The following is a 27,436-nucleotide window of genomic DNA, read 5'->3' as shown; positions in this document are numbered from 1 at the left end:
ACGTTTTTTCTCAAATTCGGGGTCGGTTCGAAAATCGAAACGTTTTTGATGATTTTTATTGAATATCTCGGGTAAATACTGTCTGATATTGAAATGTTATGCCTTTTTGAATTCGTACGGATCCCTACTATCAATTGGCATTCAAACATTTTTAAAATCGATGGGTTAAAGAAAGTGGTTGACCAAAAACCGATTCGTTTGTAAAGTCAACCTTTTTTGATGATTTTTTTTATTATCTCGGACAAATAATGTCCGATTTAGGAATTTTATACCATTTTGGTGTCGTAAGGATCAGTACTATCGATTGGCATCAAGAAAATAAGAATCTAAATTTTGACAAAAATCATCAAAATGGCAAGGGGTTACATCACGTTTTTTCTCAAATTCGGGGTCGGTTCGAAAATCGAAACGTTTTTGATGATTTTTATTGAATATCTCGGGTAAATACTGTCTGATATTGAAATGTTATGCCTTTTTGAATTCGTACGGATCCCTACTATCAATTGGCATTCAAACATTTTTAAAATCGATGGGTTAAAAAAAGTGGTTGACCAAAAACCGATTCGTTTGTAAAGTCAACCTTTTTTGATGATTTTTTGGAATATCTCGGACAAATAATGTCCGATTTGGGAATTTTATACCATTTTGGTGTCGTAAGGATCAGTACTATCGATTGGCATCAAGAAAATAAGAATCTAAATTTTGACAAAAATCATCAAAATGGCAAGGGGTTACATCACGTTTTTTCTCAAATTCGGGGTCGGTTCGAAAATCGAAACGTTTTTGATGATTTTATTTGAATATCTCGGGTAAATACTGTCTGATATTGAAATGTTATGCCTTTTTGAATTCGTACGGATCCCTACTATCAATTGGCATTCAAACATTTTAAAAATCGATGGGTTAAAGAAAGTGGTTGACCAAAAACCGATTCGTTTGTAAAGTCAACCTTTTTTGATGATTTTTTTGAATATCTCGGACAAATAATGTCCGATTTGGGAATTTAATACTATTTTGGTGTCGTAAGGATCAGTACTATCGATTGGCATCAAATAAATGAAAATCTAAATTTTGACCAAAATCAGAAAAATGGCAAGGGGTTACATCACGTTTTTTCTCAAATTCGGGGTCGGTTCGAAACTCGAAACTTTTTTGATGTTTTTTATTGAATATCTCGGGTAAATACTGTCTGATATTGAAATGTTATACCTTTTTGAATTCGTACGGATCCCTACTATCAATTGGCATTCAAACATTTTTAAAATCGATGGGTTAAAAAAAGTGGTTGACCAAAAACCGATTCGTTTGTAAAGTCAACCTTTTTTGATGATTTTTTTGAATATCTCGGACAAATAATGTCCGATTTAGGAATTTTATACCATTTTGGTGTCGTAAGGATCAGTACTATCGATTGGCATCAAGAAAATAAGAATCTAAATTTTGACAAAAATCATCAAAATGGCAAGGGGTTGCATCACGTTTTTTCTCAAATTCGGGGTCGGTTCGAAAATCGAAACGTTTTTGATAACTTTTATTGAATATCTCGGGTAAATACTGTCTGATATTGAAATGTTATGCCTTTTTGAATTCGTACGGATCCCTACTATCAATTGGCATTCAAACATTTTTAAAATCGATGGGTTAAAAAAAGTGGTTGACCAAAAACCGATTCGTTTGTAAAGTATACCATTTTTTGATGCTTTTTTTTGAATATTTCGGGTAAATACTGTCTGATATTGAAATTTTATGCATTCAAACATTTCAACAATCGGTGGGTTAAAAAATGTGGTTGTCCAAAAACCGATTGGTTTGTAAAGTCAACCTTTTTTGATCATTTTTTGAATATATCGGACAAATAATCTCCGATTTGGGAATTTTAAACCATTTTGGTGTCGTAAGGATCAGTACTATCGATTGGAATCAAATAAATGAAAATCTAAATTTTGACAAAAATCATCAAAATGGCAAGGGGTCACATCACGTTTTTTCTCAAATTCGGGGTCGGTTCGAAAATCGAAACGTTTTTGATGATTTTTATTGAATATCTCGGGTAAATACTGTCTGATATTGAAATGTTATGCCTTTTTGAATTCGTACGGATCCCTACTATCAATTGGCATTCAAAAATTTTTAAAATCGATGGGTTAAAAAAAGTGGTTGACCAAAAACCAATTCGTTTGTAAAGTAATGCATTTTTTTTAATGATTTTTTGAATATCTTGGCCAAATAATGTCCGGTTTGGGAATTGTATACCATTTTAGACTCGTAAGGATCACTACTATCGATTGGATTCAAAAAGTTGAAAATCTATTTTTTGACCAAAATCATCAAAATGGCAAGGGGTCACGTTTTTCCTAAAATTCGGGGTCGGTTCGAAAATCGAAACTTTTTTGATGATTTTTTTTTATCATCTCGGGTAAATACTGTCTGATATTGAAATTTTATGCATTCAAACATTTCGAAAATCGGTGGGTTAAAAAATGTGGTTGACCAAAAACCGATTGGTTTGTAAAGTCAACCTTTTTTGATGATTTTTTGGAATATCTCGGGTGAATACTGTCTGATATTGAAATGTTATGCCTTTTTGAATTCGAACGGATCCCTACTATCAATGGGCATTCAAACATTTTTAAAATCGATTGGTTAAAAAAAGTGGTTGACCAAAAACCGATTCGTTTGTAAAGTCAACCTTTTTTTGATGATTTTTTTGAATATCTTGGCCAAATAATGTCCGGTTTGGGAATTGTATACAATTTTAGACTCGTAAGGATCAGTACTCTCGATTGGCATCAAAAAGTTGGAAATCTAAATTTTGACCCAAATCAACAAAATTGCAAGGGGTTACATCATGTTTTTTCTCAAATTCGGGGTCGGTTCGAAAATCGTAACTTTTCTGATGATTTTTTTTTGAATATCTCGGGTAAATACTGTCTGATATTGAAATGTTATGCCTTTTGGAATTCGTACGGATACCTACTATCAATTGGCACTCAAACATTTTAAAAATCGATGGGTTAAAAAATGTGGTTGACCAAAAACCGATTGGTTTGTAAAGTCAACCTTTTTTGATGATTTTTTGGAATATCTCGGGTAAATACTGTCTGATATTGAAATGTTATGCCTTTTTGAATGGGCATTCAAACATTTTTAAAATCGATTGGTTAAAAAAGTGGTTGACCAAAAACCGATTCGTTTGTAAAGTCAACCTTTTTTTGATGATTTTTTTGAATATCTTGGCCAAATAATGTCCGGTTTGGGAATTGTATACAATTTTAGACTCGTAAGGATCAGTACTCTCGATTGGCATCAAAAAGTTGGAAATCTAAATTTTGACCCAAATCAGCAAAATTGCAAGGGGTTACATCATGTTTTTTCTCAAATTCGGGGTCGGTTCGAAAATCGAAACTTTTTTGATGATTTTTATTGAATATCTCGGGTAATTACTGTCTGATATTGAAACGTTATACATTTTTGAATTCGTTAGGATCCCTACGATCAATTGGTATTCGAACATTTTTAAAATCGATGGGTTAAAAAAAGTGGTTGACCAAAAACCGATTCATTTGTAAAGTATACCTTTTTTGATGATATTTTGGAATATCTCGGCCAAATTATGTCCGATTTGGGAATTTTAAACCATTTTAGACTGATTTTTATTGAATATCTCGGGTAAATACTGTCTGATATTGAAATGTTATACATTTTTGAATTCGTACGGATCCCTACTATCAATTGACATTCAAACATTTCAAAAATCGATGTGTTAAAAAAAGTGGTTTACCAAAAACCGATTCGTTTGTAAAGTCAGCCTTTTTTTTATGATTTTTTGAATACCTTGGACAAATAATGTCCGGTTTGGGAATTGTATACCATTTTAGACTCGTAAGGATCAGTACTATCGATTGGCATCAAAAAAATGGAAATCTAAATTTTGACCAAAATCAACAAAATGGCAAGGGGTTACATCACGTTTTTTCTCAAATTCGGGGTCGGTTCGAAAATCGAAACTTTTTTGATGATTTTTTTGAATATCTCGGGTAAATACTGCCTGATATTGAAATGTTATGCCTTTTGGAATTCGTACGGATCCCTACTATCAATTGGCACTCAAACATTTTAAAAATCGATGGGTTAAAAAATGTGGTTGACCAAAAACCGATTCGTTTGTAAAGTCAACCTTTTTTGATGATTTTTTGGAATATCTCGGACAAATATTGTCCGATTTGGGAATTTTATACCATTTTGGTGTCGTAAGGATCAGTAGTATCGATTGGCATCAAAAAGTTCAAAATCTAAATTTTGACCCAAATCTACAAAATGGCAATTTGTTACATCACGTTTTTTCTCAAATTCGGGGTCGGTTCGAAAATCGAAACTTTTTTGATGATTTTTATTGAATATCTCGGGTAATTACTGTCTGATATTGAAACGTTATACATTTTTGAATTCGTACGGATCCCTACGATCAATTGGCATTCAAACATTTTTAAAATCGATGGGTTAAAAAAAGTGGTTGACCAAAAACCGATTCATTTGTTAAGTATACCTTTTTTGATGATTTGTGGAATATCTTGGCCGAATAATGACCGATTTTGGAATTTTATACCATTTTGGACTCGTAAGGATCAATACCATCAGTTTCAAATTTTTCAAAATTAAATGAAAATGCAAGGCGTTGTTTATATTATATATATACATACAATTATTATATAAAAAAAATTCTTGTAATTAACGTAAAATATATGTATATTTATTAACATCCAGGCAATGAGTATACGATGACATTTTTATTTTTCTTAAAAAATTTTCGAGTTGTGCTGATGACGAAAACTTATTTTCAATACCCTTGTATTTTCGCTTGACAGTTGATAAGCATGTTTTACATGTCAGACTAGAAAAGAAAAAACATCAATGTATAAAACTACGATCCAATGATTTCATATTTATTTGCTTTTGGAAACCTTAATACTTAATTTAAATAAAATATTAATATATGTTTTTCAATCCGATTTTTAAGAGAAGCTAATTGAATTACTAAAAGGTAATAACCCAGCATTAATTAAAGTGCTAAAGCAAACGACATTTTCTAGCAAATTTCACAATTCAAATTTTTTACTTTGCAAGTTCATAAATATTAATTGTATTCAAATTTTTTATTTACACCATGTCTGAATGGAACCCATCTGCGGTTATTGAGCGCCATTGTACGTGCTTAAAATAAATAATCGAAAGTAGAGCCCACAAAAATGTTGAATAATATCAAACACGTGTCGGACCAACATTCATGGGACAAAAATGTCAAACATTTTGATACACAATAGAAAATGTTCAACCTTTTGTTTGGGTTGTTTTCTCTTCCGCGTTTTTTTTTTTTGCTTTATTCTACTACACAAATTATCTGTTGATTTAAAAATGGGAGGTAAACTTATAAAGACGTCAGTTACCATTTAACTTTTAATTAAACTATGTAATTTGGATGAAAATCGTGGAGACTGATAAGTAGCAAAAAAATCAAAAGTAGCTATGCTGCGAAACGAATGTATGAAAGAGCCCGCGGATATCGATTTTGTTCATCGAGAAAATTTAACTAATGGAGCTTAAAACGCTGATGCTATGCTATAAACAATAGAAGAAATGTGAGTTTAATAAGGGATTTATTTTTTGTTCAATTACTTCTGAAGCCTTTCTAATGTTCAATCATTTTAGCAGCCCAGAATAAGTTGTAGAAATCCTGTAATAGGCCAAACGTTGAAGAGAGCACATAGTTATCAGGGGTCAGTGTATGAACATTGCTTCTTTTTATTTTTATATTTACTTTTATTGTTTGTTAGCTGAAGGTCCCTGTATGTGGATTGTATTGTCAGTCGTGCATAACACAAATAATATGTTTGCAGGGCACCACAAGGCTGTGTACTGTGTGTGTCTTAAACATTTTTACCCAAATGGCGCTCAGGCGATTGGAGCCAATGAATGTTCTAAGTGGATCTTATGCCCGAAAGAAAAGGATACTAAAAGTCTCGTGCAATATTATCTCTATTCTGCAGTTCCTGTAAGCATTTAATAAATTACAAAAATTAAATTTTACTTAATTTAATTTAATTTTAATTTAATTTAACAGATTTGAAAAACTTCAAAGAAACAACAGCGCAAAAAAGTCGAAAAGCCAAGGAATGTTTCCTATCGAGGCTGCCTCTTGCGACGTTTAGCGGAATTGGCCTGACAAGACATTAGCAGATACAAAAAGTTGTCTGCATACACTTACAAAATGGCCATTAAATTGACTTTGCGCTTCAAAACTTTTGCGTTGACAACACAAAAGAAAGTTAACCCGCAGCATTAACACAATGGGGCAAACAACTGACCCATTTCCACTGCCAACTCCTTAAACAATCAGCCAATTATATAATGCTCCCCTTACTTCCTCAACTGCGCGCCGCCAGATCACCGCTTGGTTAGGCACAGTTTAACTTGGCTACAGTTAAGGGTTGCCTCGCAAAACGTTTGACTGCACCTCCAGTGAAATTGAAATGAATGCACCCAGAAGTGCGAAGGGGAATGATAGAACATTTGACTTGGCAAACAAGTGGCTAAAAAGCTGTAAAAATCCAATTCTCCTGCAGTCTTTACTAAAAGATTACTCTACAATTATGCATATATATTTCATATACACAAAGATTTCCACAATTTTTGTATATATATTTTATTCAATCCTTTAGATTTGTTTTGGAAATAGACAGTAAACCGGCTTTTATACACGTCGTCTCATTCCCTACAAAAATAATAAGTAATCTGTTTAAAAAGAAAAAAACAAATAACAACCAATAAGTCTTTTCAAGATGAAGCATAACTAAAAGGAGCGACCGGATTTATCCCGCATTGCGTTTCCCGTTTCTTCCATATTTTCTGGTGGCAAAAGTTTGTATATTAATGGACACGGTTTTCCATTTCAAAAAGAAAGATTCGGCGGCATTTTGGCAATGGTTCTCCCAGTAGCACCTTTCGCTTTCACTGCGTATGAGTGATTGTATGATTAACAGTATAATTCAGCTCTTCACGACAAGTGCTAATATTTATATTAAAGCTTATCTCATACAGTTTTGGTTTTAGATTTCGAGCATGCTATACGAACTCATAACAGTCCAAGATTTTAGCTGCCTTATTTTAATACCAATGTTATTGCATCTTAAAGTTCAGCGCTTAGCCGTCGGTTCTGCTTATATGGCAGAGCGATACATTATAAGTAATTAGTGAATAATAAAATAGCAAACAGCCACGGCGAATTAAATGATTGATCAATCATTGTCTCTTTGAGCAGCTGTGTCCATTAGCTAGCTATATTTAAGTTCAAAAATAACTACAGGAAGAATTGGCCTGGCCAGCTGAATTATTGAGCTGTTTAATTGTAATTTATGTGAAAGGTGCAAAACTATTATGAGCGCATAACAAAAACAACAGTTTCTGGGACACCAAATTTATATAAAAATTTAACCGAGAAATCAAAAATGGGCTATATTCAAGTAGTTATTGACTCTTAATCAGTATCAACACGCAAACCAACTTATAAGATCCTTGCGTCTTTGTGTTTCTATGCAAACTTGACTTTTAGCTTAAAGGTTTGCCTATAATTTTCAAGTTTCTTGAAGAAAATGTACCGAAAAACTGTAATAACTGACAGTCAATTATTTGTTACTTGCTACTGCCACAGTATTCTACTGCAACTGCTGCTGCTGGGTTTTGAAAATATGATAGGTTCGAAGGAAAGCGCAAATAGTCTGCGCCACTATACTCATCCAATAGTTCATTTATTCGAAATGCACTTAAATGCATAGAGCAATAATGCAAGATGCATAATAAGTCAAAAATAAAAAACAGTAACTCCCCATCAATAATATGGCAATATGTTGGTCATTTAATGACCTATTAATTGGAAGAGCTCAATGCAGCTCTCATTGAAAGATAACGATTGCAAATAAAAAAAATTGGTGAGCTGAAAAAAGAAACTTTAAACTTCAAAGTAAATGTAAAGTCTTAAAAATGTATAAAAGTAAAATCTGCATACCTTTTCAAAGGTGAATCAAAATATATTTACTAATTGGTGCTCTGATTGCTTTTTTATGCTCATGCTGAGGGACTCTTACGCATGAAATGTAAAAGAAGTGACATTTTCTTTATGCCACTCAGCATTTAAACTAGTTGCTGCGTTATCGTAAAATCGTAAATTTTGCGTTTACTACATCATTTGACCGCACATTCGCTTTACGTGTACAAGGGTATTATTTCTTCTGCACCGATAACCTAACTTGAATTCTATTGATCTTCATTTCACAGACTCTAGTTATCGAGTACCACAATATTTAACAGATATTTTAATTAAAATGCACAAAAAAAAGCAGCGCTAGTCCAAAGAATATTCTGATTAAGGTGCCACCCAAAAAAAGGAGTATATTTTGAAAGCCACAAATGAGTCCGGTTTTGTGCTTTATTTATATTTCGTGTGCAAAGTGACCGCATGATTGCAATTGAAAAGCCAGGGCTGTGGTTTTAGCAGAATTTTGTTAAGCCTTTTATTATTGCGATGGCCATTTCCATGGTTTTTTATACACTTTTTATATATTATATATGAATTCCTACCTTAATGCTGGAGTAATTATGGTGAAAATGGGGATATTGAAAATAGTGCTGAGTAATATTAAAACAATATACTAAATTTGTGCAGGAAATTAATCTCTATTGACAACAAAACAATGTCAAGTAGACAGCTGCCACCTCATACAAAGGCTTTAATGCAATCAAATTCACCACAAAATCAACAGAATAAAATAAAATATAAATAAAAATAAGAGACAAAATGATAATCAATTCTATGCAATTTTTTAAGTGAGTATCATATATTTTGCTTTAATTAAAATTGCAAACAATATTTTATACTGTTTTGGAAATTACCTCTTATTTTATTCTTTGCTACACTATAGGTAAACATTCTACAACCACGCTTTTCAAAAATTGTATTTTCCTTGCTAATGTTAGTCGATTTTCCAATAATTAAAATTTAAAAAACGGCCCACTGCCGCTAAAGGTCAAGTAGCACGATGAAGCTGAGCGAAACAGTTGAAAAATGAATATCAACAATTGTTCTTAGCAATGCTGATGGGACACATCCGTGCGAGTGCACAACTTGAACATATTTGTCTGTAAATTTATATTAAATTAAAAATCAGAAAAATTATGTCATTTCTTGATCCCTAATAACAACCCAGTCGATATAGCTGACATCAGGTTAATATATATCATCAGGTTTCTATAAAATATTGCAGGAAAAAACCGATAAAAAGAATAACTAATTGGCATATTGTACTCCTATTGTATGCCTTTTTATAGGAAAATCAATGAAAATTAAGTTTCTGTATAATGATATGCTACGTGCCAAAGGACTCATTCTTTTTTTTTGTGCAAGTAATCTTCTACTGTCTTAGTCCTTGAGCCCGTCATTAGTAGCTTTGAAAGTTGTTTCGGTTTTATTACAAACTCATTCATGAGTAAGTCATACCAGAATAATAATTGAACATCAGTTGCCAAGTTTGATTTCCATATGAATAGTTTCCATTTTTGTTATGATTTCATTACAATCTTGCAGCTGCCACTCAAAAAAGAATCCAAGATATGCATATTCATTTCTCAAAGCCGCAAAGAACTACGGCTCGGCTGAGTGGCCGATTTCTTTCAACGGGTTTCAATTAAAATGTTCTTCAATGCTAGACACAGCTGCTCAAATGAACAATGATTAATCAATCATTTGATTTGACTCGTTGGCTCGCAATTCGATTATCCGCTAATTAAACGCAGCTTTTTATTTAGATTTCCTTGTTCCATTTTAGAGATTTTTCTTTCGCTGCTTTCGTTGAATGCTATTCACAAAGGATTAAATTAAATAAGCTGCAAAACGAGCAAAGATATACTCTTACCTTTTTTTTTTTTCTATGCCAAATGCTTGTCAAAAAGGTCAGAATAATTAAAAAGAATTCGCATTGCTCAAGTTATTAAATATTTAAATATGCAGTTGTCCTGTCTGTCTTTTGAATCAGGTAAGCTTTAATGCTTAGCTGAAATATGAAATGGATATTATAAAAAAAAACCAAAAAAAATTTAAAAATACGAAATAATCATAATAGGTTTGCATGGGCTTACCTTTCAAATGATTGCCGGCAACAAACGCAATTCCCTAACTTTATTTATGTCTTTCAAGTATATACGAAAGTAAACCAAGGAGCAACTGACTGGCAGAGTCAGAGCTGATTTATGCTAAATGTCTAGGTGATGGAAGTAAATTAACGTAGTTGTCGCCTAAACTCTATCTGTGCTGAATACATAAGAGACGAACCAGCGATAAAGTTTTTGATAAAGTTGAAAAGAACCTTTAAGACCTTTAAAATATATTTTTAAACCTTTTATATAATTAGCGTTTATACCAAGTTAATCTATTAATTTTGTCTTCACTTTAAGAAAACTAATAAAGAGAATATAGTATATTCAACGGGTTCAAGTATTAGCGGAAAAATTAAAATTTAGGAACATTAGACATTAGACGTAATCGACCAAATTTGAAAGAAAACAATACAAAATAAAATTACGCAATCATCGAAAGAAACATTATAGTTTGCAAGGCAAGCAATTCACGTCCCTTGTGGATTTGTCCCGCTCTGATCTTATTGTTGATGCAAACTACTCGAGAAAACACACGAATAATTTAAAAAGGTTATTCAGCACGCTCTGGATTTGCGCTATTCATTAGCATGCAAATCTGAAAATTTATCAGGTGGTGGCCGAGGTCCTCTCAGGACCGCAGCTGTAAAAGCCACTGCAAGCTGAAACAACTGGCAGGACAAAGTTTGACACACGATTTATGCACAGACAGGAACAGAATAGAGCAAACTAGTTGGATGGTTCGCTAGCTGAGGTACTACGGTCAGAATGAGTGGTAATTATAATTATCTTCTTATTATTTACAGGATTGGCTTTACTGGTAAACTGAGCTAAGCTTTAAGGCTATATTAATGAAAATTCGTAATATGACTGTTTTTGTTATGGACGATATGTATTTAGACCACCTGGTTCTGATCATTACTTCCAGAAAAAAAGTTCTATAAATGTTTGAAACTTATTCATAATCCTTTTACATTTATTACAATTATTTATAAAATTTTTATATCCATTATGAGTAAAGGCCTACACAAATTTCAATATTTGACACGTACTCTGGGCGTATATTTGATGTCATATTTTATTATTTTACTCTTATCCGGTATAGCTGCAGCCGTGGAGCTGCGTTCCTTTCAAAATATACATATTACGGATTTTTCTGCCGTTTTATCATGCAGTCAAAGTTGCAGTAACAAATCATAGGGCCTGCGATTGAAATAAATCATTTTACCTTGCTTTGTTTGTCTAAAGCCTTTGGCTAAAAATTGATTTGTTTTTCTGGCACATTTTTCGTATTTCTTTTTTTGGGGTCTTGGGTCGCAATTAAATAAAAATTTTACGGTTACTGTAGATACATAAAAATGATATACGACTGCGAATATTTCGACAGGTTGTATTAATGGGGTGGTAAAATAATTTTTGTTGAATTATAGCTCACGTGATATTCTGAAAATCAATTTAACATCTTTTTCAAAGCATTCGTAGGTAAATTAAAATTTTTTTGAAACCATTATAATTGGGTTCCTGTCATAAACAGACGAAAAAATAAAGTTATCTCTATATATAAGACTGTTTGTCCTGACTGACTGACTGACTGATTGGTGATCAACGCACAGCCAAAACCTTGTGAACTAGGAAACTCAAATTTTCACTGTAGTTACCTTTTGTGCTGAAGGTGCTCGTTAAGGCGGGGTTTCGGGAAATTCCACCCGCATATGTGAAAAAATCACGAAAAACGTTTGTATGAAACTTTTTTGTGTACAATCCAATCGGCCCCATCTGATTTTCAAAATATCTTAGTGTTGTGTTTCACACTTTTCGAAAGCTGCATACCGTACTATGGGCAAGGCCGGAGTTAGCCCGCTAGTAAACTTTATATAAATCGAAATATAGTTGTGCTGTTACATTTTGTAACTACAGCATTGAAAATTTGTGAACATTTTACTGTTCTGCCAAATGCAAATATTTCAACAACAACAGAAGTTAAAATACAGTTGATTTGACACTAAAATCAAATCTCATTTTATGATTGCAATTGCAATTTGCAATGCAATGAAAATTGGAAAACTGCCTGCTACTGGTCTGATCTGTTATGCAGAAATGTGACCATAAAAATAACACAACAACCGCAGGAGAGATACAATTATTTGTTCAATATTCTATTTGAATTCATTGTCTGCACTTGATTGAAATTTTTATTTGCCTTGTTACGCTTCTCGTTCAGCTTCAACAGAAGATTAACCTTATTTTTATTTTTCAGTTTCCTACTGCTTGTTTTGTGTTCTTAATTGTATTTTCAATAGATTTTGAGAGCTAATAATATGACTTTGCGCGTTATGCAAAAACATTTGCTGTGAATAAATTTTTAAATAATATTTAATTCTGTGTCTACAGCGAGCCAACTGAGCAAACATTTACACATGCATCTCTAAATATATAGAGACCAATAGATGAAACATATTAGGCTGCATAAATACTTGCCGCTTGCAACATAATTCTCTGCCTGGTGGATGTAATTTCGCTCACTTACTGAGAGCACAGTCCTGCACACACAAAAAGTCGGCCAAGTTCTTGGGACGTTGCATCCATCTGCATTTTTAACATATTTGGCTCTGCAGCAAAACGCCTTTGGCTCTTTGCTTTGGTCTTAAATTTTGTCCGGCGAAGAAAATTTGCTGACATTGCAAAGCTCTTGACAGCAGCCAGGAGCTGGTCTTAAATGTTCATTATTGTAAAAGAGAAAAAGAGTTATTGTTTTTTAACTGCCGATGAATGAACTTTTTTTGTTGATTTAAAGAATTAAAGCTAGCTTAGAGCTTTGCATTAAATAAAAAAATTAGATTCAAAGAAGGTTTAATAAGCAATAGCAAATATACATATATGTCAGACAAAACGAAACTTCTCCAACCCTATAAGGTACACAAATTCTTGATCACATCATAAGCCAAGTCGATTTAGCCAAGGGGCTTTGATCTTACAGCTTCTAAATGCTCAAGATGGAACATAGGACTTATCTATCCTATCGCACGAAATCGATTTAAATCAACTGAAAAAAAACTTAAATATAAAATCACCCTAAAGAATCGATGATGACCATAAAAAATGCTAGACATTTCAAGGATAAGGGCCACGCTGCAAATCTATAATAAAAACAGTTGTCCACTAAGACTACCATGCAATTTTATTTAACTCAAGTCGTACATCAACCTTTCAGCATTGTTAGAGTCCTCGCATGCAAAAGAAGCCAGCATCAATTCTGTAAATAGAAAAGAAAATATATGTATTTATGTTTATATTAAATATTTTATTTAATAATATCTACTTATGTCTTATACTCTATCTGTGTATCTATCCTTACTTTTACGACTTTAAAATCATACTTATTTGATTTAACGTTTGTATATTTTCTTTGTTTTTTCCTCAATAAAATTGTTTATACCTCAACAATTGGCAGACAATCATATTTAAACGCATATTGATGTTGTTTTAGTATCATATTTCAAACTGGAAAGCGACAGCCGAGACAGGTAATAGATAAGTACAGTCAGTGCCATTTATCTTCTCTTTTAGACAACTTACCAATAGGGACGAGAATGGGGAAACATAACAATATATTGTTTGGGTAAGCTTGAGTCGTGATAGGGGGTTGTGATTCCAACTGGCCACCGATTTCAGTTGCTTTATCTATTTAGCCCAACTGTCTCGACTGTCAGCCGGCTTGTCTGGACATTGTTGACAGCTTTCAAAGCAGTACACAGCTATATACAACCTGTTCTGCAAATCTTGCACACACCAGCATTTAAGGCATTGGGCTGTTAACAGTTAGACTCGATTACCAAAAGCCCAATTTCGTTAGCCACAGCCACTTCAGAGAATAAGGACACGCTATCAAAATGCTTAACTAATGAGTGGCTCATCCGCTTGCTAGCTTCCCAATTATTGCTAAGATTGCCCCAAAGCTGCGCGTGTGCCTAATGAGCAAAAGACATACACACACGCACATATTTATATGCATATTAAACTTGTGGCTCCTTTATCTTAGCCTGCTTGAGAATTTCCTTGCCCTCTTGTCCCTGTAGCTTTTGTAAACTGTTGGAATTATGTTAAATTTTATATTTTCCTAGAACAAATAATTGGTTGAGGGTACATTAACTTAAAGTTCTGTAACTGTTTCGACGAGCAACAAAAATATATACAGACTGAGACATAGTTGAGAATATGAGATATAAAACGAAAAATAATTTTTAAATTCACGTCTTCTTTTTGATTACCTGACAATCAGAATCACAACAAGAGCCGATGAATTACCGTTGGCTTGTAATTTCCTGTTCTCTTCAGTTTCAAAACAGACAAATTTAATAACCTCTCTCATATTACAGAATTTGTTATTTTCAGAGTTAAGATGGCTTTGAAATAAATTTATTCCAATCCCATAACGCTTAATTGGTTCAACTGAGACTAAGAACTACTTGAAAAGCACAAATAATATTTTCTGCGTACGTTGTGATTTAAATTTAAAACGCACAAAAATTTCTAAAATGGCTCAAAAAAATAAGCCGTCCTTCACCATGCCACGGAAGCAAGAGATGCATGTGAGTTTCCCGCGCATCATCTCAGACGTTCGTCAATGCGAGGATGCGAGGATGATGAATCCTGGGCACGACTATGATACGTTATTTTTGCCGCACTGGATGCATAAGCAGTTCATCGAAAATGGGGCAACCCCAGACCAATCAGTCTGGAACCTGAGCATGAGGAGAGACAGCAGAAATATTATGAATAGAAAAACATCCCCTTCAATGAAACCGCATTTGCTAGTACTGCAAAGTAGTAGTGAGACATCACAGGAGGAACAAACAGCGAAGGAACCACATGCTCCACGAATGGGCTTGCATAATAAGTACTTTCCAAGTAATCCATTTCTCAACTGGTCAAAGCTGCATTCCAAAGCTGCGCAAATGCATGCCAAGACCCGGGAGCTGGTGCCATATCAACAGGAGACGGTGGAACTGGCGCAAGCGATTGGGATGATGCAAAACATTACGGTGCATGACTTTGAGACGATCTGGCAGCCAGTGAAATTTAGCCCAAGGATTTCCATAGCCAAACACATGTCCAGCGTGGAGGACCGGCGCTTAGGTGAGCTATTCACATAAGGAGACCTATGCTCACTCCTACACCGTTATTACATCGACTTATAGAACCCACAGAGCTACTCATCATTGCCGTCCGCAACTTTTGGTTTGACAATTTGGAATTGAAAGTCGGAAGCGAGTTTATGCATGTCGATCGGTATATATTCTGCCATTACATGAAAGCTTTTCACGACTTCAGCAATTGCTTTCTTGAGCTTCCCAGCCACAAGGTCTCAATAAATCTGATGGTGAGACTGTACAACTGGATCATTAAGGACCACAATGAGCTGGCACTGGGCAGTAACTTTCTGCTCATGTATATGATGGCCAAATTCCTGGACGTGCGCTATCTGCTGGAGCAGTACTGGTATGCGTTTTCGATTCCTGGCAATATGGGAATTTGGGAGGCGGAGGCATTCCATGCATATTTGCCGTCACGTCAACTTCAATGCGGCGATTTGATGTCCATATTTTTAGCCCGCATACGCAAGTCCTTCCTCCCACTAGTCAGCTCTTTCGAGTTTCTCAATCTCAGTGCCAACGAGGTGATCTATTTGCTCAAAATGGATATGATATGCGTCAACAGCGAAGACGAAATGTTCTTTGCCGCTATCCGCTGGCTCGAGCATGACTGGCAGAACCGAGAGCAGTATCTTGTTCAAGTCATGGCTACGTTGCGCTTTCGCATGCTGTCGCCCTGGCTGCAGCGCTCTATTGCCTATCAGCCGGAAAACGAACAGATCCGCAAAGTGGGCTCAAACAATATAGTGAGAGCTATGTTGTGGCAAGCCTGTCTATTTGGGGAGGCGGCTTGTGCCTACAAGGAGAATCCGGACTGCAGCGATAATGTAATTGTGAGCAAGTATAGCCAGATTAAAGACGTCGAACGGTTTTGGGCCTACTGTCAGGGCGTGCCACATCACCACGATATTCGATGTCCGCGATTCAGACAACTTACCTACGGCACCTTCAAACTTTTCCTAAATCGCCTGCAGAGCTACGCGCATAGCTACATGGACGGACTCAGGATTGTGCCGTACAAGCATTGGAACACATACAATTGCTGCGATGACTTCAAATCCATTGGCAATGGGAAAATACGAGCGAAATTCGTGGGCTCACCCGTCTACAAGTTCTAATTCAGGTCGCTTGAACAACGTACAAGTGGGCTGCTAAGAAAGCTAGGCAATAATGAGATTCCGGCTCGAAGGATTATACCTAATAATAGCAATGAATAGAATTATACGCGACAATAAATAGCATAAAAAAGTGCTTTAAAACTAGAATAAAGAATTTAAAGCCGGAGATATGGTATAAACTTAAAATTAGCTTGAATGGGGCTATATCGAACTCACTTTACGACAATTCTTACATTCCTAGAGTTAAGAGATATAGTCTTTAATGTCGACGTAATTAATAAGACAGAAGGACGTAACAATATGCATATATTCCTAGTTTCAGATCCCCAGACCAAGACAAGTATATGGTCTTAACTTCATGTATCGCGTATACCAATCGTACGCTCTCGCATAAATAATTTTTCTTACCCGTTTCACCGATTTTGCGCGTACTCGCCGCTAGATGACGCCGCACAGATTTAATCGAATGCATGTCGCTCGTAAAGGCTCCTACAATCGCCCCCATCCAATTGAAGGTGTTTATATTGATATGGCCATTTGGTTAGCTGAAAGCAATAAACCAGTTATAAAGAGCACACAATTCCTATAAACCAGTCGCCCTTAAAACATATTGACAATTTGGGTGACTTAATTTACTTATCATATAATTTTTGATTTTTTTAATATTAAATTAAATTTTTTTATTTCCACTTTTCACACAGTTGAGTGCTCTTCAATATTTATATCACACTCAATAAATATTTGCTCTATTAAAATCAGAAAAATCATATGAAATTCGTAAATATGAAATTATATTTATTATATAAATTTCCATATTTGTATTTTATTTTTATTGCTTGTTGACTTATTTGTAAGCTGAAGTACCCGGCTGTGGTCAATTCAATCAAAGCAAGCCAATTTGAAAGGCGAGAGTTTTTGGTTTATATTCGTTATAAAGTATGAGCAATATTACGCATACGCCATATGGACAGCAACCAAAGTGAATTAAATGAGAACTTACCGCTGCAAACCGTTTACACGTTCGGCCAGTGCCAGTTTCACAATATCCGCAAACACTGGAATAACAACCCAATCATCTGGCTTTCCACTATCGGTTGATGTTGTTGTAGTTGAGATTTCATTGCTGCTGCCACTCACAGTAACCACTGGCGGTTGCTCTTTCATTGACGTGACCGTTGTATTCATATTAGAACTGTCTGGGATTCTATTGGCACAAACCGGCAGGGACTCGTCCGAATTGACTTGTGTCACACATGAAGAGGATGTTTTCGTTACATCACCAGCTAAGTTTCTAGCTGCTAATGATAAGAATGCCTCACTCGTTGTTCTCGTTCGACTTTGAACTTCTTGGTCATCCAAGACGCTTGCCTGCTTTTGTCATAAGTGTGCAAGTCTTTCGGCATGTCGTTGCATGCAATCCAGCTGTTGGTTATTAATGTTGAAAGCTTGTGTCAATTAATCTGTGACATAAATAACGATATATTATTTGAGATTTAAACAAAGAACAGTCACTTTGTTTTGATGCTGTCTCAAACTAGAACAGCAAAGAGACTTTTCTTATTGCTTCAGAACATATATCACAACTGCCTGGATGCATTTTTGCCAATAGTGGTTTGATTAAAACTAATAAATTTACTTTATTTTGTGTTAATTTGATTTTTCTATTTAGTTATAGTTATTTAAGCTAATATTATTTAATTTAAGATACCCTGAGAGCTACAAGCACTGCTTAATAAACAAATAAATAAATATATATCCAAGTGTATATTATACAACTTAATACAAGTAAATGAGTAGAAAACACTTTGAGAAGAGGCTTACTGAGGGATAGCACGATGTTAACAAAAAAGTTCGATCGATTTTAGATATAATCAAAGAGTTACCTGCTCATCGAAGAGCACCAAGCTGCTGCACTGCAGAAACTCCTCTGGTCCGACGTTCTTGGCCAATTTCTTTTCCAGCCGACATAATATTTGTTCATATTGAGTGGCTGTTGGGCAGTTTGGGTTGGCAATAAGCTAATGCGTAGAGATAAATGGTTTAATTGTGATTGGATAGGGTATTGGGTATAGCCTACCATGTCGGTGGTATTGGTCTGGCAGGCGCGCAGATCGGCCTCATGTTGCTCCAACTCAGTCAGTCGGTTAAGTAAGGCACTTAGTACTTGGGAGACTATGGTTTCTAAATGTGAATTGGCAAATCCACAAAAAGGGCGAAATCCATTAGAAGCAGCTTTCATTTAGGTTGAAAAATCACTCACCCAGCAACGATATGTTTTATATGATTCATCATGCGCTCGTCACAATAATAGTATGGAAATATCTTCGTCCACTCAGCCAGGAGGGCAACTAATGTCTCCAAACGTTCACTACCAGGTACTGAGTCCAGCAGTTTCCCATGCAGCTCATGTGGACGCAGAAACAAACGTGATGATAATAAGAATGAGAACAGAAACTCCTGCATGTGGGAGACAAATAGAGTATAAATATAACCACAGATTAGTGCCAGAGATAGCAAATCTTTTCAGTTTTTTTTTAAACATACGTAGACAGAGCTGGATTCAATTAGTTTCTTTTGTTAGGATGTGTCAGTTGTCTATCAAATAAGCGCTAGCTGCAGAACTTGTTTGCAATGAATAAATTATTATTGTGGCTGCATACATAATTCGGTTATTCAGAGTTGTCTCTGCCTAACTATTCAGTTGTTCTATTATACATTGATTTGCTTATTTTGCTGCCGTAGACTGCATAATGAGGCAGGCTTCTGGATTCTTTATAAAGCCTCGGCCAACAATCTTAATTGTCTAGGCAACTTCCCAGAAACGTAAGCCAAATATTTCATTTGATATATGTGTTGATATACTTTCAAGCAAGTATATTCCTAAGCTATATATATATGTATATATGGCAAATAAAAAACATACTTTAAACCGAAAAAATATTTATTGAGCAAAAAATAGTTTTATGGATTGTTAATTCAGCAATGGAATATGTTGCCTACAGATTCTATTCTATTTCATTTTTGTTTTGCCATTTGTGTATACACAGAGCTATTATATCAAACACTTTGGGGGGGTGAATCGCTGAATTTTCGAGTACATGGAACTAAATAATTTGTTTACTAAAGCGCATTAATTGTTTATTTCAATTATGTGTAAAATTTTTACAACGCAACCAGTGTAAGCCTTTTGGTTCCATTAAAAATGCACCGTTCTCTCTATTTCATGAATTTATAAACTTTATTTAATGCATGCATATGTTTGTTTACTGATTACCTTATTTAAATCATTGACATGCTTTGGTATGAGCACCTCAGTAAATGCGTCCAGCGGTCCAGAAGCTATTCTACCATTTTTGTACATAAGGCCACCTGAGCCCAAAACAGAGTTCTGCAAACAGATAGGCGAGGTATCCTAAAAATATATAATAAAAATTACAAATACAATGAATGTTTAAAAACAAACAGAAAACAACATAAGTAACGTATCTGTTTTAATGAATACAAAACTCAATTGTCTCTTAATATAAACAGATAAGAGTATGCTTGGACTGTTTAACTATTTAACCGGAAAAATCGTGAGATATCCTAATGAAAAATTAAATTTGCTAAAAAATGACGATAAGTGTGAAAACACATTGTATATACATTGAGTATATGATTTTTAGACATATCTAAATATTTTGGATTTTATCGAGTTAATTTATTTGTCAGATGACATGCAAATTCTAAAAGCCAGGGGTTCTTTATTTTGGATTTCAAAACAAACTATTCAAAATTTAAAAAGAAAACAAAAAATGCCTCAGAACTGATATCACATTGGTGGTGCCTAAGCGGATTGTTGGGCACAGCATATTGAAATATATCATTGCCAGCGCCCGTCGCTGTGGATTTTGCGGTGCTAAGCTGTAAAATTTAACAAATATATTCATATGTTTCAAATATTTGAATGTGTAATAGTCGTACCTCAAACTGCTGAATACCCAATTCCAAATCGCGTCCATTCAACTGATTCGAATTGTGCCGACGCCGAGGTCCCGTGCCCTTGTTTTCCTGTTCAAATCCCAGCTCCAGGCTGAAGGGTGGTTCTTTTGCATTCAATTCGCTGGCATCGAGGGAAAAAATATTAACATTTGCACGTTGAGGTAGTTTCTCAGCTTCAGGCTCGCAGCTGGCTTCGTCAGTACCTGCCTCGCTATCTGAGCTTTGCTGATGGCATCTACTGAGCTGCCGATATATGTTTCTATCGCGATCCCGTTGACCGCGCGACTTTTGCAGCACGGTTTGCTTGCAACGCGTGCCGCAGGCTATGGCTGATATCTTACTGGCATAAAAGTACATTGCCATATGTCACGTTCTGGTGGCCGCTCGTGACGCGGTCATGTGTGTGCTGCACGACTGTGTCTGGTTTACAAATGGATTGCTGTGTGTTTGATTAACGCACGGACACACCCCAAACAGGTGACAGACCGTACGAATCGAGGGCCATGCCTCGTAATGTTATCATCACGTCCACGAGTTACGTGCGCTGCAAAGAATAAATAGTTAGACTGTGAAAATGGGCAGCATTTATTATGATTGAATGACTCGTCATCAAATCAACATAGCGTACAACCGTTCCACATTACTTTTACGCCGCGCCCTACACGTTATGGCCTTTTTAAAATTAACACAATTTTTAAATTTTTTAAGCAAATATTTGCATTAAGAATAATTTTTCCTTAAAGAAGTTTCCTAAAATAAAAATAATTACATATTGTATGTTGCAATCAAAGGCCTATATTTATATTTTTTAAACGAAAGGGATATTTGAAAAACGGAATAGAAAATAAATTAAGCACGCTTACAATATTGTATAGCCTTTCAATAGCCTTTAATAATTTATTTAAAGGCAAGTCTTTACACTTAAAAACTGGAGGCAAAATATTATTTTCAATTTTAACAAAGGTGCGTTACTGACAAGACTAAGTAGCTTGACGTGTGGCTACATTGACGTGAAAAAACTGAACGAATGTGAAAGAAATATTTTATGATAATATTTATCATTAAAGCTGAGAGCGATTTTAATGCATAAGCCTACCCCAATACATTCATCAATATTGAAATCGAAACAATTTAATTCAAAGACATTCAAACAGTTGCTTCCACTTAGCTCCTTAAGCTGAAGAGCTCGTTTGAAAAAGTAGAAATTGCTACCCAAAGGCATTGAAAGAAGTTATATTTAATTAACTGCTAAGCTGAAGAACTCGTTCAAAAATTGTGACGGCTTTTTCTTAACCAACGGGAGACATAGTCCAGCGCAATGGAAACAATACAGTTATTTTTATTTAACTCTACAAGCTGAAGAACTCGTTCAAAAATTGTGACGGCTTTTTCTTAACCAATGGGAGAGACGTAGTCCAGCGCAAAGGAAACGATAGTTATTTTTATTTTACTCAAGCTGAACTCGCCCAAAAATTGTGGCGGTTTACCAATCACTATATAAAATAGAATATACTGAAGTCGTCGAATTGAAAGACTTTTAAACAGTTGCTTCTACTGTACCCCTTAAGCTGAAGAACTTGTTTGATAATTGTAACGGTTTCAACTCGAAGACATTAAAAGTTATTTTGTATATATTTCCTAAGCTGAAGAGCTCGTTCAAAAGTATGTCTATATGCTTTATATCTGAAAAACAGGAACAATGGTAACATTATTGTTAGTAAAGATAATACACAACATTTTTACAGTTAACTTTTGCGTTGTAATTAGCCAGACATTTTCTTTAGAATATTAAATAAAAAAATTGTTTACATAACTTTATGCCACGTCAATTTATATACATATTTTTAGGATCAGCCCCGTTGTATTAGATTTATCACGAACAGTCGTTCAAACAAAAAAGCCGCAAGATTTCGATTTATTAATGAGCTAAGGATGTTTTTTGTTGTTTTGAAATATTTATAACTTTTTGTGACCGAAAAACTTGCCATTCCCCTGATTTTCAGTCCTTCTTGCCCTTTTCGGCCAAACCTTTATCTACTAGTTCTACGCTGCTAGATGAGCTTCTTTCGTCGGTCTCCACTGCGTCCATATCTTCAACTGGTAAAGGCTTGTTGGTAGAAGACTCGCAACTTGAAAAGGAAATTATGCTATGGTCGGACGACCAACCACTGTCTGATTCATTTTCAAGCATTTCTTGGAGATCTTCGGCATGCGTTGCTGCGTAGAAGTGATTGTTGCAATGCATTATTAGCCCAAAGTTGATCGATTTAATAAGGACTTTTTGCAGCTGAGCTTTGGTTTGCTTGCGAGTTGCTTCATCGGGTTGCGCACCGCTAAACTCTGTCACCAGATCGTCAAATGGAACTGGTGCCAGGGTTTCGCGTAAATACTGAACAACTGTCTGTTCATCAATATTATAAGTCATTTTGAAAAATTCGGAAATAATATTAATTATGACTGTTTCTCTACAAATATTAAATTACAAAGCAATTTTTCTCTTTAAGAAATATGAAGTACGAATGATATATGACAGGTTTAACATGGCACTCGATTGACTTAAGTTTTTCTTTCGATTTCGATTTTTAATTAAATCACGATTTTTTCGGCAATAAAAACAACTGAATTTAAATTCTGTCAAGAGTACGCCACCTCACTTTTTTTTCTTTTTAAGTCAACATCTCCTTTTCCTAAACAATTTATTTATATGCGCTTGAAAATATATTCGATTTCATAAAATATGTAACTTCAGTTCTGTTGATATTAATTACATGATAATGTGCTTAGTTTGTCATAATCGTCCTTAGCGGTAACAATAACTGGATATAATTTTATTACAAACAGATTAATATTTGCATCATGCACGTTTCATTATCCTTTTTGCGGCATTCAAGTACTTAATGTTTAATAGATTATTGCCATCTGCATGCCTTATACAATTTTCGATTATATTTACAAATTCACGAGGCGTATGAGTATTTGCTATAATACGTGAAACATGAAATAATCGTTAGCTGCATACTTACAGGGACTGTTGGCCAGAACCATATGTAATATTATTTATTTAAGAGCTCATTATTTTTGTGCGTGACTGTAAGTGCATATTTAAAGACTACCGATCGGTTGAGAACTGAGCTTACTTAGCACCTGTATTTCTTGTTTCTGTTCTATTAAATATTAAGGATAACATTGGATGAAGATGATGCATCTAAGCATAAAACCTTTTTTCCGTTAAATTATTGAATAATTAAATTTTTAATGACGATTTCACCAACTTAAACCTCTATTTATTATGTGAGCGTGTTTCTCTTAATAAGGAACAAATAATATTAATTATTTCTGTGTTTGTTTTCATTACATTTTTCTATTAGGCAACACCACCTTGTTATCATAAGTTAATTTTCGTCACGTTGATTTTATTAATTTATTCATTTGTTAAGCAACATACATAAATTATTTGTGCGCTTTTTAAACCACACGCGCCAAACATCCGCTGTGAACTAAATGTTAAATTTCTGTGAGTGTTGCTTTTGTTGCTGGCGAGCAGCAAAATAATGGGAAAATTTCAGCTGTGCCAACAAACTGATGGTAATTTGGCCAATTCTTTGCAACATGTTGCACATCAAGCCTTAGCACAAGCTAAACCATTTCTTAAATCGTAGAGTCCTTAAACTTGGTGTTTTCCCACTGTCAGAAAGATAAGTGGACGACTAATATAAATTGTAGGGATTGCTACACACGCCTCGTTTCAATTGGTGAGCTCATGTGCAGCCTCGCCTGAAAGTATGCTAAGTAAATACGCTGTCGGGAGCATTCTGTATATGTATAATGACCCTGCCAACACATCTGTGCTTACAGTCTTTTGGGGATGCCACGAAACAGATATCTTTGCTTACAAAGTTATATTCCCAATTGTTTTTGTTGGTCCGCTTTGCTTGTGAAATATGGCCAATTATATGGCTGAAATATCATGTGGTTAGCTTCTTTGGCTACTAAATCTATATTTAAATGCATTAAATGGCTGTGCCGCAAAAGTTCACACAGCAAATTAGCGAAATCAATTCGAGCATTTTGTCGAGAGTGGCTTGGGGTCAAGAGTTTTTAGCACGCACACTGACACATCCACAGCTCTCGTAGCTCTCGGGCAAACATTTTGTGAGGTCATTTGGGAAATTGCTGAGCAAAACTTGGACCAGGCAAAAGGGAAAAGTTTCAACCAGTAGCTTAAATTGCATATTTTTTTTGATTTTGTTATGGGGCGGTAAAAACTCAATATAAATATAATTATATATAAATCAGAAACACTCGTTTGACCTTAGCTTACTTGCCCTTTAAATCAAAATCTTTGCATTGAATTTCAATTGCCTGCAGACGCCAATTGATATTTAAGGCACATTTGTTCATCAATGTATTTTTCTTATGTCAATTAAAGGCGACAAATTCTTAAATTATCAACTTAAACGGAAATTTAACTAACCTGACAATGAGATATTTTAATTAAGTTCATCGAACTTGGCCCAAATGACTGGGTCTGGCAATGCCTTCTATGCAACTGTTATTGTTTGTTCAACTTTCGGGCACCTCGTACCTCAGCACGACTGACAATGTTTTCTTGTTGCTGCACCTTAAAACTTTTATTCTATACTGCTTCGCTAAAGTTGTAGACTCGTTTATTTACCTAAATTGCAGTAATCTGTTAAGGCTGCTCATGTGTAATCCTCACACATCACTCGGCTCGGTTCGGCTGCAGGCGCTCAGATAGCGAGTTTACGTATTTACATATGCAAATGCGAATATTTGAACACACTTGGCTCCGTGTCTAATCCAATTTCAATGGCGTAATCCACCATGACTGACACTAAAAGCGAAGTCGAAAGACGACTGACAACTAGCGGGTGGATGCCAGTTGCCATTGCTTGCCCAGAAGATCTTTACGCACCAAGGCACTGCAAATGCTTGAGTACTCAATTGAATTACTCAGGCACATGGTATATATGGGCTTGTAGTTGAAGTACATAAAATATCGTATTTCAGTTCAGTCAGAAGCTGTATAAGTTGCGGTCTTTAATGCCAACATAAAAACTCAAAGTTGACCACTTTATCTCAACTTTTCTTAAGTTTTATGAGTGCACAGATTCAAAGAAGATTTCTGCGCTGACTCAAATACTTGCAACGTGCTCGGCTTAGCAGTCAAGTTGGCAACTTTATTAGACCACGAAAACGGGTGCATTCAAAATGAAATTGCATTTCGTAAGTCTCGTCAAAATGTTTCAGACAAGTGTAGAATACAAAATATCTATCTATAAGCACAATTAATTCAATTGCTTACTCAGAATTTGAGCTAAAAAGGATCGAGCAGAGATCTTTGTTGTTCATTCTAGCAGGAGTGAGCACCTGGCTACTCGGAAAGCGAACTCTGCTGGTTAAATACGCAAATCTCACCGTAAATTTTATATACATGTCATCTAAAATATAGCAACCATTATGGAAAAGCAGCTTATATTTAATTTAATTGTTTAAAATATAAATTACTGCCCCGAAAAGTATATAAACCGAAAGGAAGTGCCTTTCATACTGCAGGCTCCCGTATGAAAACACAATTTAACTTGCCACCACACTAGTAAAAAATAGTTTTATGAGATCTCTCACGACTGTCGCTACTATAAATATGGCACACAGCAATTTGTGTTTAATGCATTTTTAAGTTGTTTTAAGGGGGGCGTTTGTATGTGTAAATGGAAAATTCAACCAGAGACTCGCCAGTTTTTTGCGCATTTCATCTGCATGTACTATATATGTATATAATTTTTTAACTGTATATATTTTTACGCTTTATTTTGCACAATGTGAATAATCAAATTATTTTTTATGGCAAGGTTGAAAAAAAATAAAAGGTTTTTATATTTGGCTGATATAGTTAGTGGATGTGTGTGCTGGTGGCACATTTTCTTGTCGAGTCCTTGGGCAAACATCTACCTTAATTTCATTCCTTACTTTCCGGGTTTTCTCTTATTTTTGTTTCACTCAACATTTGCCCAGAGCAATTAAAAAGAAGCTCATTTTGTGCACCTGTTTGCCAACTTTTAACTATTTATTTTCCACATTGCAACCAACAAGCAGAGTTCTTCAAACAAATATTCTCTAAATTAAATAAGTTTGAAGGCAGCATTCACCTGGCCAATGGCTTCATTTAGCCTGATTGATGGTTTTACTTATTCCATTGTAGTTGTATATATTTGATTTCCGGCTTTGATACAAACAATTAGGGAATGAATAAAATTAAAATGCTCGCGTTATAGTTTATTTATAATTATTATTTTTTTTTCGAAGTAAATTATTTGGTTTTTTATTTTGGTTTTTTTATGAAGTAATTGTTGCCATTTAATTTATTTGCTAAATTGAATTTTATCCTCGTCTAGCATTCAAAAACTTTTTTTACCTGTCATAAAATGTTTTCTGTGGGTCACTTTATGTTCATTACAATTCAATTTTCGAAGCTTGCGTAATCTGGGTTAATTAAATTTAATTAAATATTAAAGCTACCAAAAAAATGCAAGCCCTGCGAACAATCAACTTACAAAATGGCTTGTAAATAATTAATGAGCAGTTTTCCAGGTATTCCAATGAGCTGCTTAGTCTGCATGTCCTGTTCTCTAAAAGTTTTCTTCCAGTTGTCGGAATTTTCATATTTAATTGACTTTGTATATATGTATGCTGCAGTATCTGTCCTTTTTTTTTGCTGTACATGAACCTAATTAATTTTTAATTGATTTGACTAAAGCATTGGCCTGCAAAAGGACAAAAAGGCGCATTTAAATTTCTGCATGCACTTTTATGCAAAGTGCGTGTCCTCGTTTCTTTTCTCGATCTTGCCCGAAGGCTCTGGTCTAGACAGCATTTAAGAGCCAGTTAATGTCACGCATTCAGCTTTAACACCCTTTCATTTCCTCCCCAGCACGATGTCTTGGCAAACAGCGCAACATTTGT

The 27,436-nt window shown here is 34.9% G+C and overlaps 3 protein-coding genes and 2 long non-coding RNA genes across 8 annotated transcripts; 2 read left to right on the top strand and 3 right to left on the bottom strand.

Annotated features, from left to right (window-relative positions):
* The first annotated feature begins 5,376 nt into the window (after positions 1-5,376).
* LOC135429237 (uncharacterized) lies at positions 5,377-6,049 on the top strand. Of its 3 annotated transcripts, none has more exons than XR_010436388.1 (3): positions 5,377-5,636; positions 5,710-5,774; positions 5,832-6,049. It is a non-coding gene; the product is annotated as an uncharacterized LOC135429237 (long non-coding RNA). The 3 variants fall into 3 exon arrangements; XR_010436389.1 differs by having other exon boundaries at positions 5,707-5,774; positions 5,838-6,049; XR_010436387.1 differs by having other exon boundaries at positions 5,707-5,774.
* Positions 6,050-9,971: 3,922 nt separating this feature from the next.
* On the bottom strand, positions 9,972-12,154 carry LOC135429211 (uncharacterized). Its single transcript, XR_010436385.1, has 3 exons — positions 11,859-12,154; positions 10,186-10,307; positions 9,972-10,100 (listed from the first exon to the last, which is right to left on the bottom strand). It is a non-coding gene; the product is annotated as an uncharacterized LOC135429211 (long non-coding RNA).
* Positions 12,155-13,370: 1,216 nt separating this feature from the next.
* LOC135429446 (uncharacterized) lies at positions 13,371-18,710 on the bottom strand. Its single transcript, XM_064683750.1, has 5 exons — positions 18,549-18,710; positions 18,355-18,489; positions 17,472-17,893; positions 16,880-17,016; positions 13,371-13,453 (listed from the first exon to the last, which is right to left on the bottom strand). The coding sequence occupies exons 1-3, from the start codon at positions 18,708-18,710 to the stop codon at positions 17,849-17,851; spliced, it is 342 nt and encodes a 113-aa protein (XP_064539820.1). The 3' UTR covers positions 13,371-13,453; positions 16,880-17,016; positions 17,472-17,848.
* On the top strand, positions 14,587-16,634 carry LOC135429292 (uncharacterized). 2 transcript variants are annotated; one of them, XM_064683571.1, is made up of 2 exons: positions 14,587-15,336; positions 15,408-16,634. In XM_064683571.1, the coding sequence occupies exons 1-2, from the start codon at positions 14,736-14,738 to the stop codon at positions 16,469-16,471; spliced, it is 1,665 nt and encodes a 554-aa protein (XP_064539641.1). In that variant the 5' UTR covers positions 14,587-14,735; the 3' UTR covers positions 16,472-16,634. The 2 variants fall into 2 exon arrangements, with proteins under 2 accessions (XP_064539641.1, XP_064539632.1); XM_064683562.1 differs by having other exon boundaries at positions 14,589-15,336; positions 15,399-16,631.
* A 1,526-nt stretch (positions 18,711-20,236) lies between the features above and the next one.
* Positions 20,237-23,923, bottom strand: LOC135429436 (uncharacterized). Its single transcript, XM_064683738.1, has 3 exons — positions 23,808-23,923; positions 20,435-20,996; positions 20,237-20,374 (listed from the first exon to the last, which is right to left on the bottom strand). Exons 2-3 carry the CDS (start codon positions 20,813-20,815, stop codon positions 20,237-20,239), a joined length of 519 nt encoding a protein of 172 aa, XP_064539808.1. The 5' UTR covers positions 20,816-20,996; positions 23,808-23,923.
* Between the last annotated feature and the right edge of the window lie 3,513 nt (positions 23,924-27,436).

Source organism: Drosophila montana, unplaced genomic scaffold, assembly GCF_035044405.1.
Source record: "Drosophila montana isolate Dmon_TW-CO22-7 unplaced genomic scaffold, ASM3504440v1 contig_1409_1, whole genome shotgun sequence".
Classification (NCBI taxonomy): domain Eukaryota; kingdom Metazoa; phylum Arthropoda; class Insecta; order Diptera; family Drosophilidae; genus Drosophila; species Drosophila montana.
Note: the sequence above shows the minus strand (reverse complement) of the source record. Positions and strands in the feature narration are given on the sequence as shown.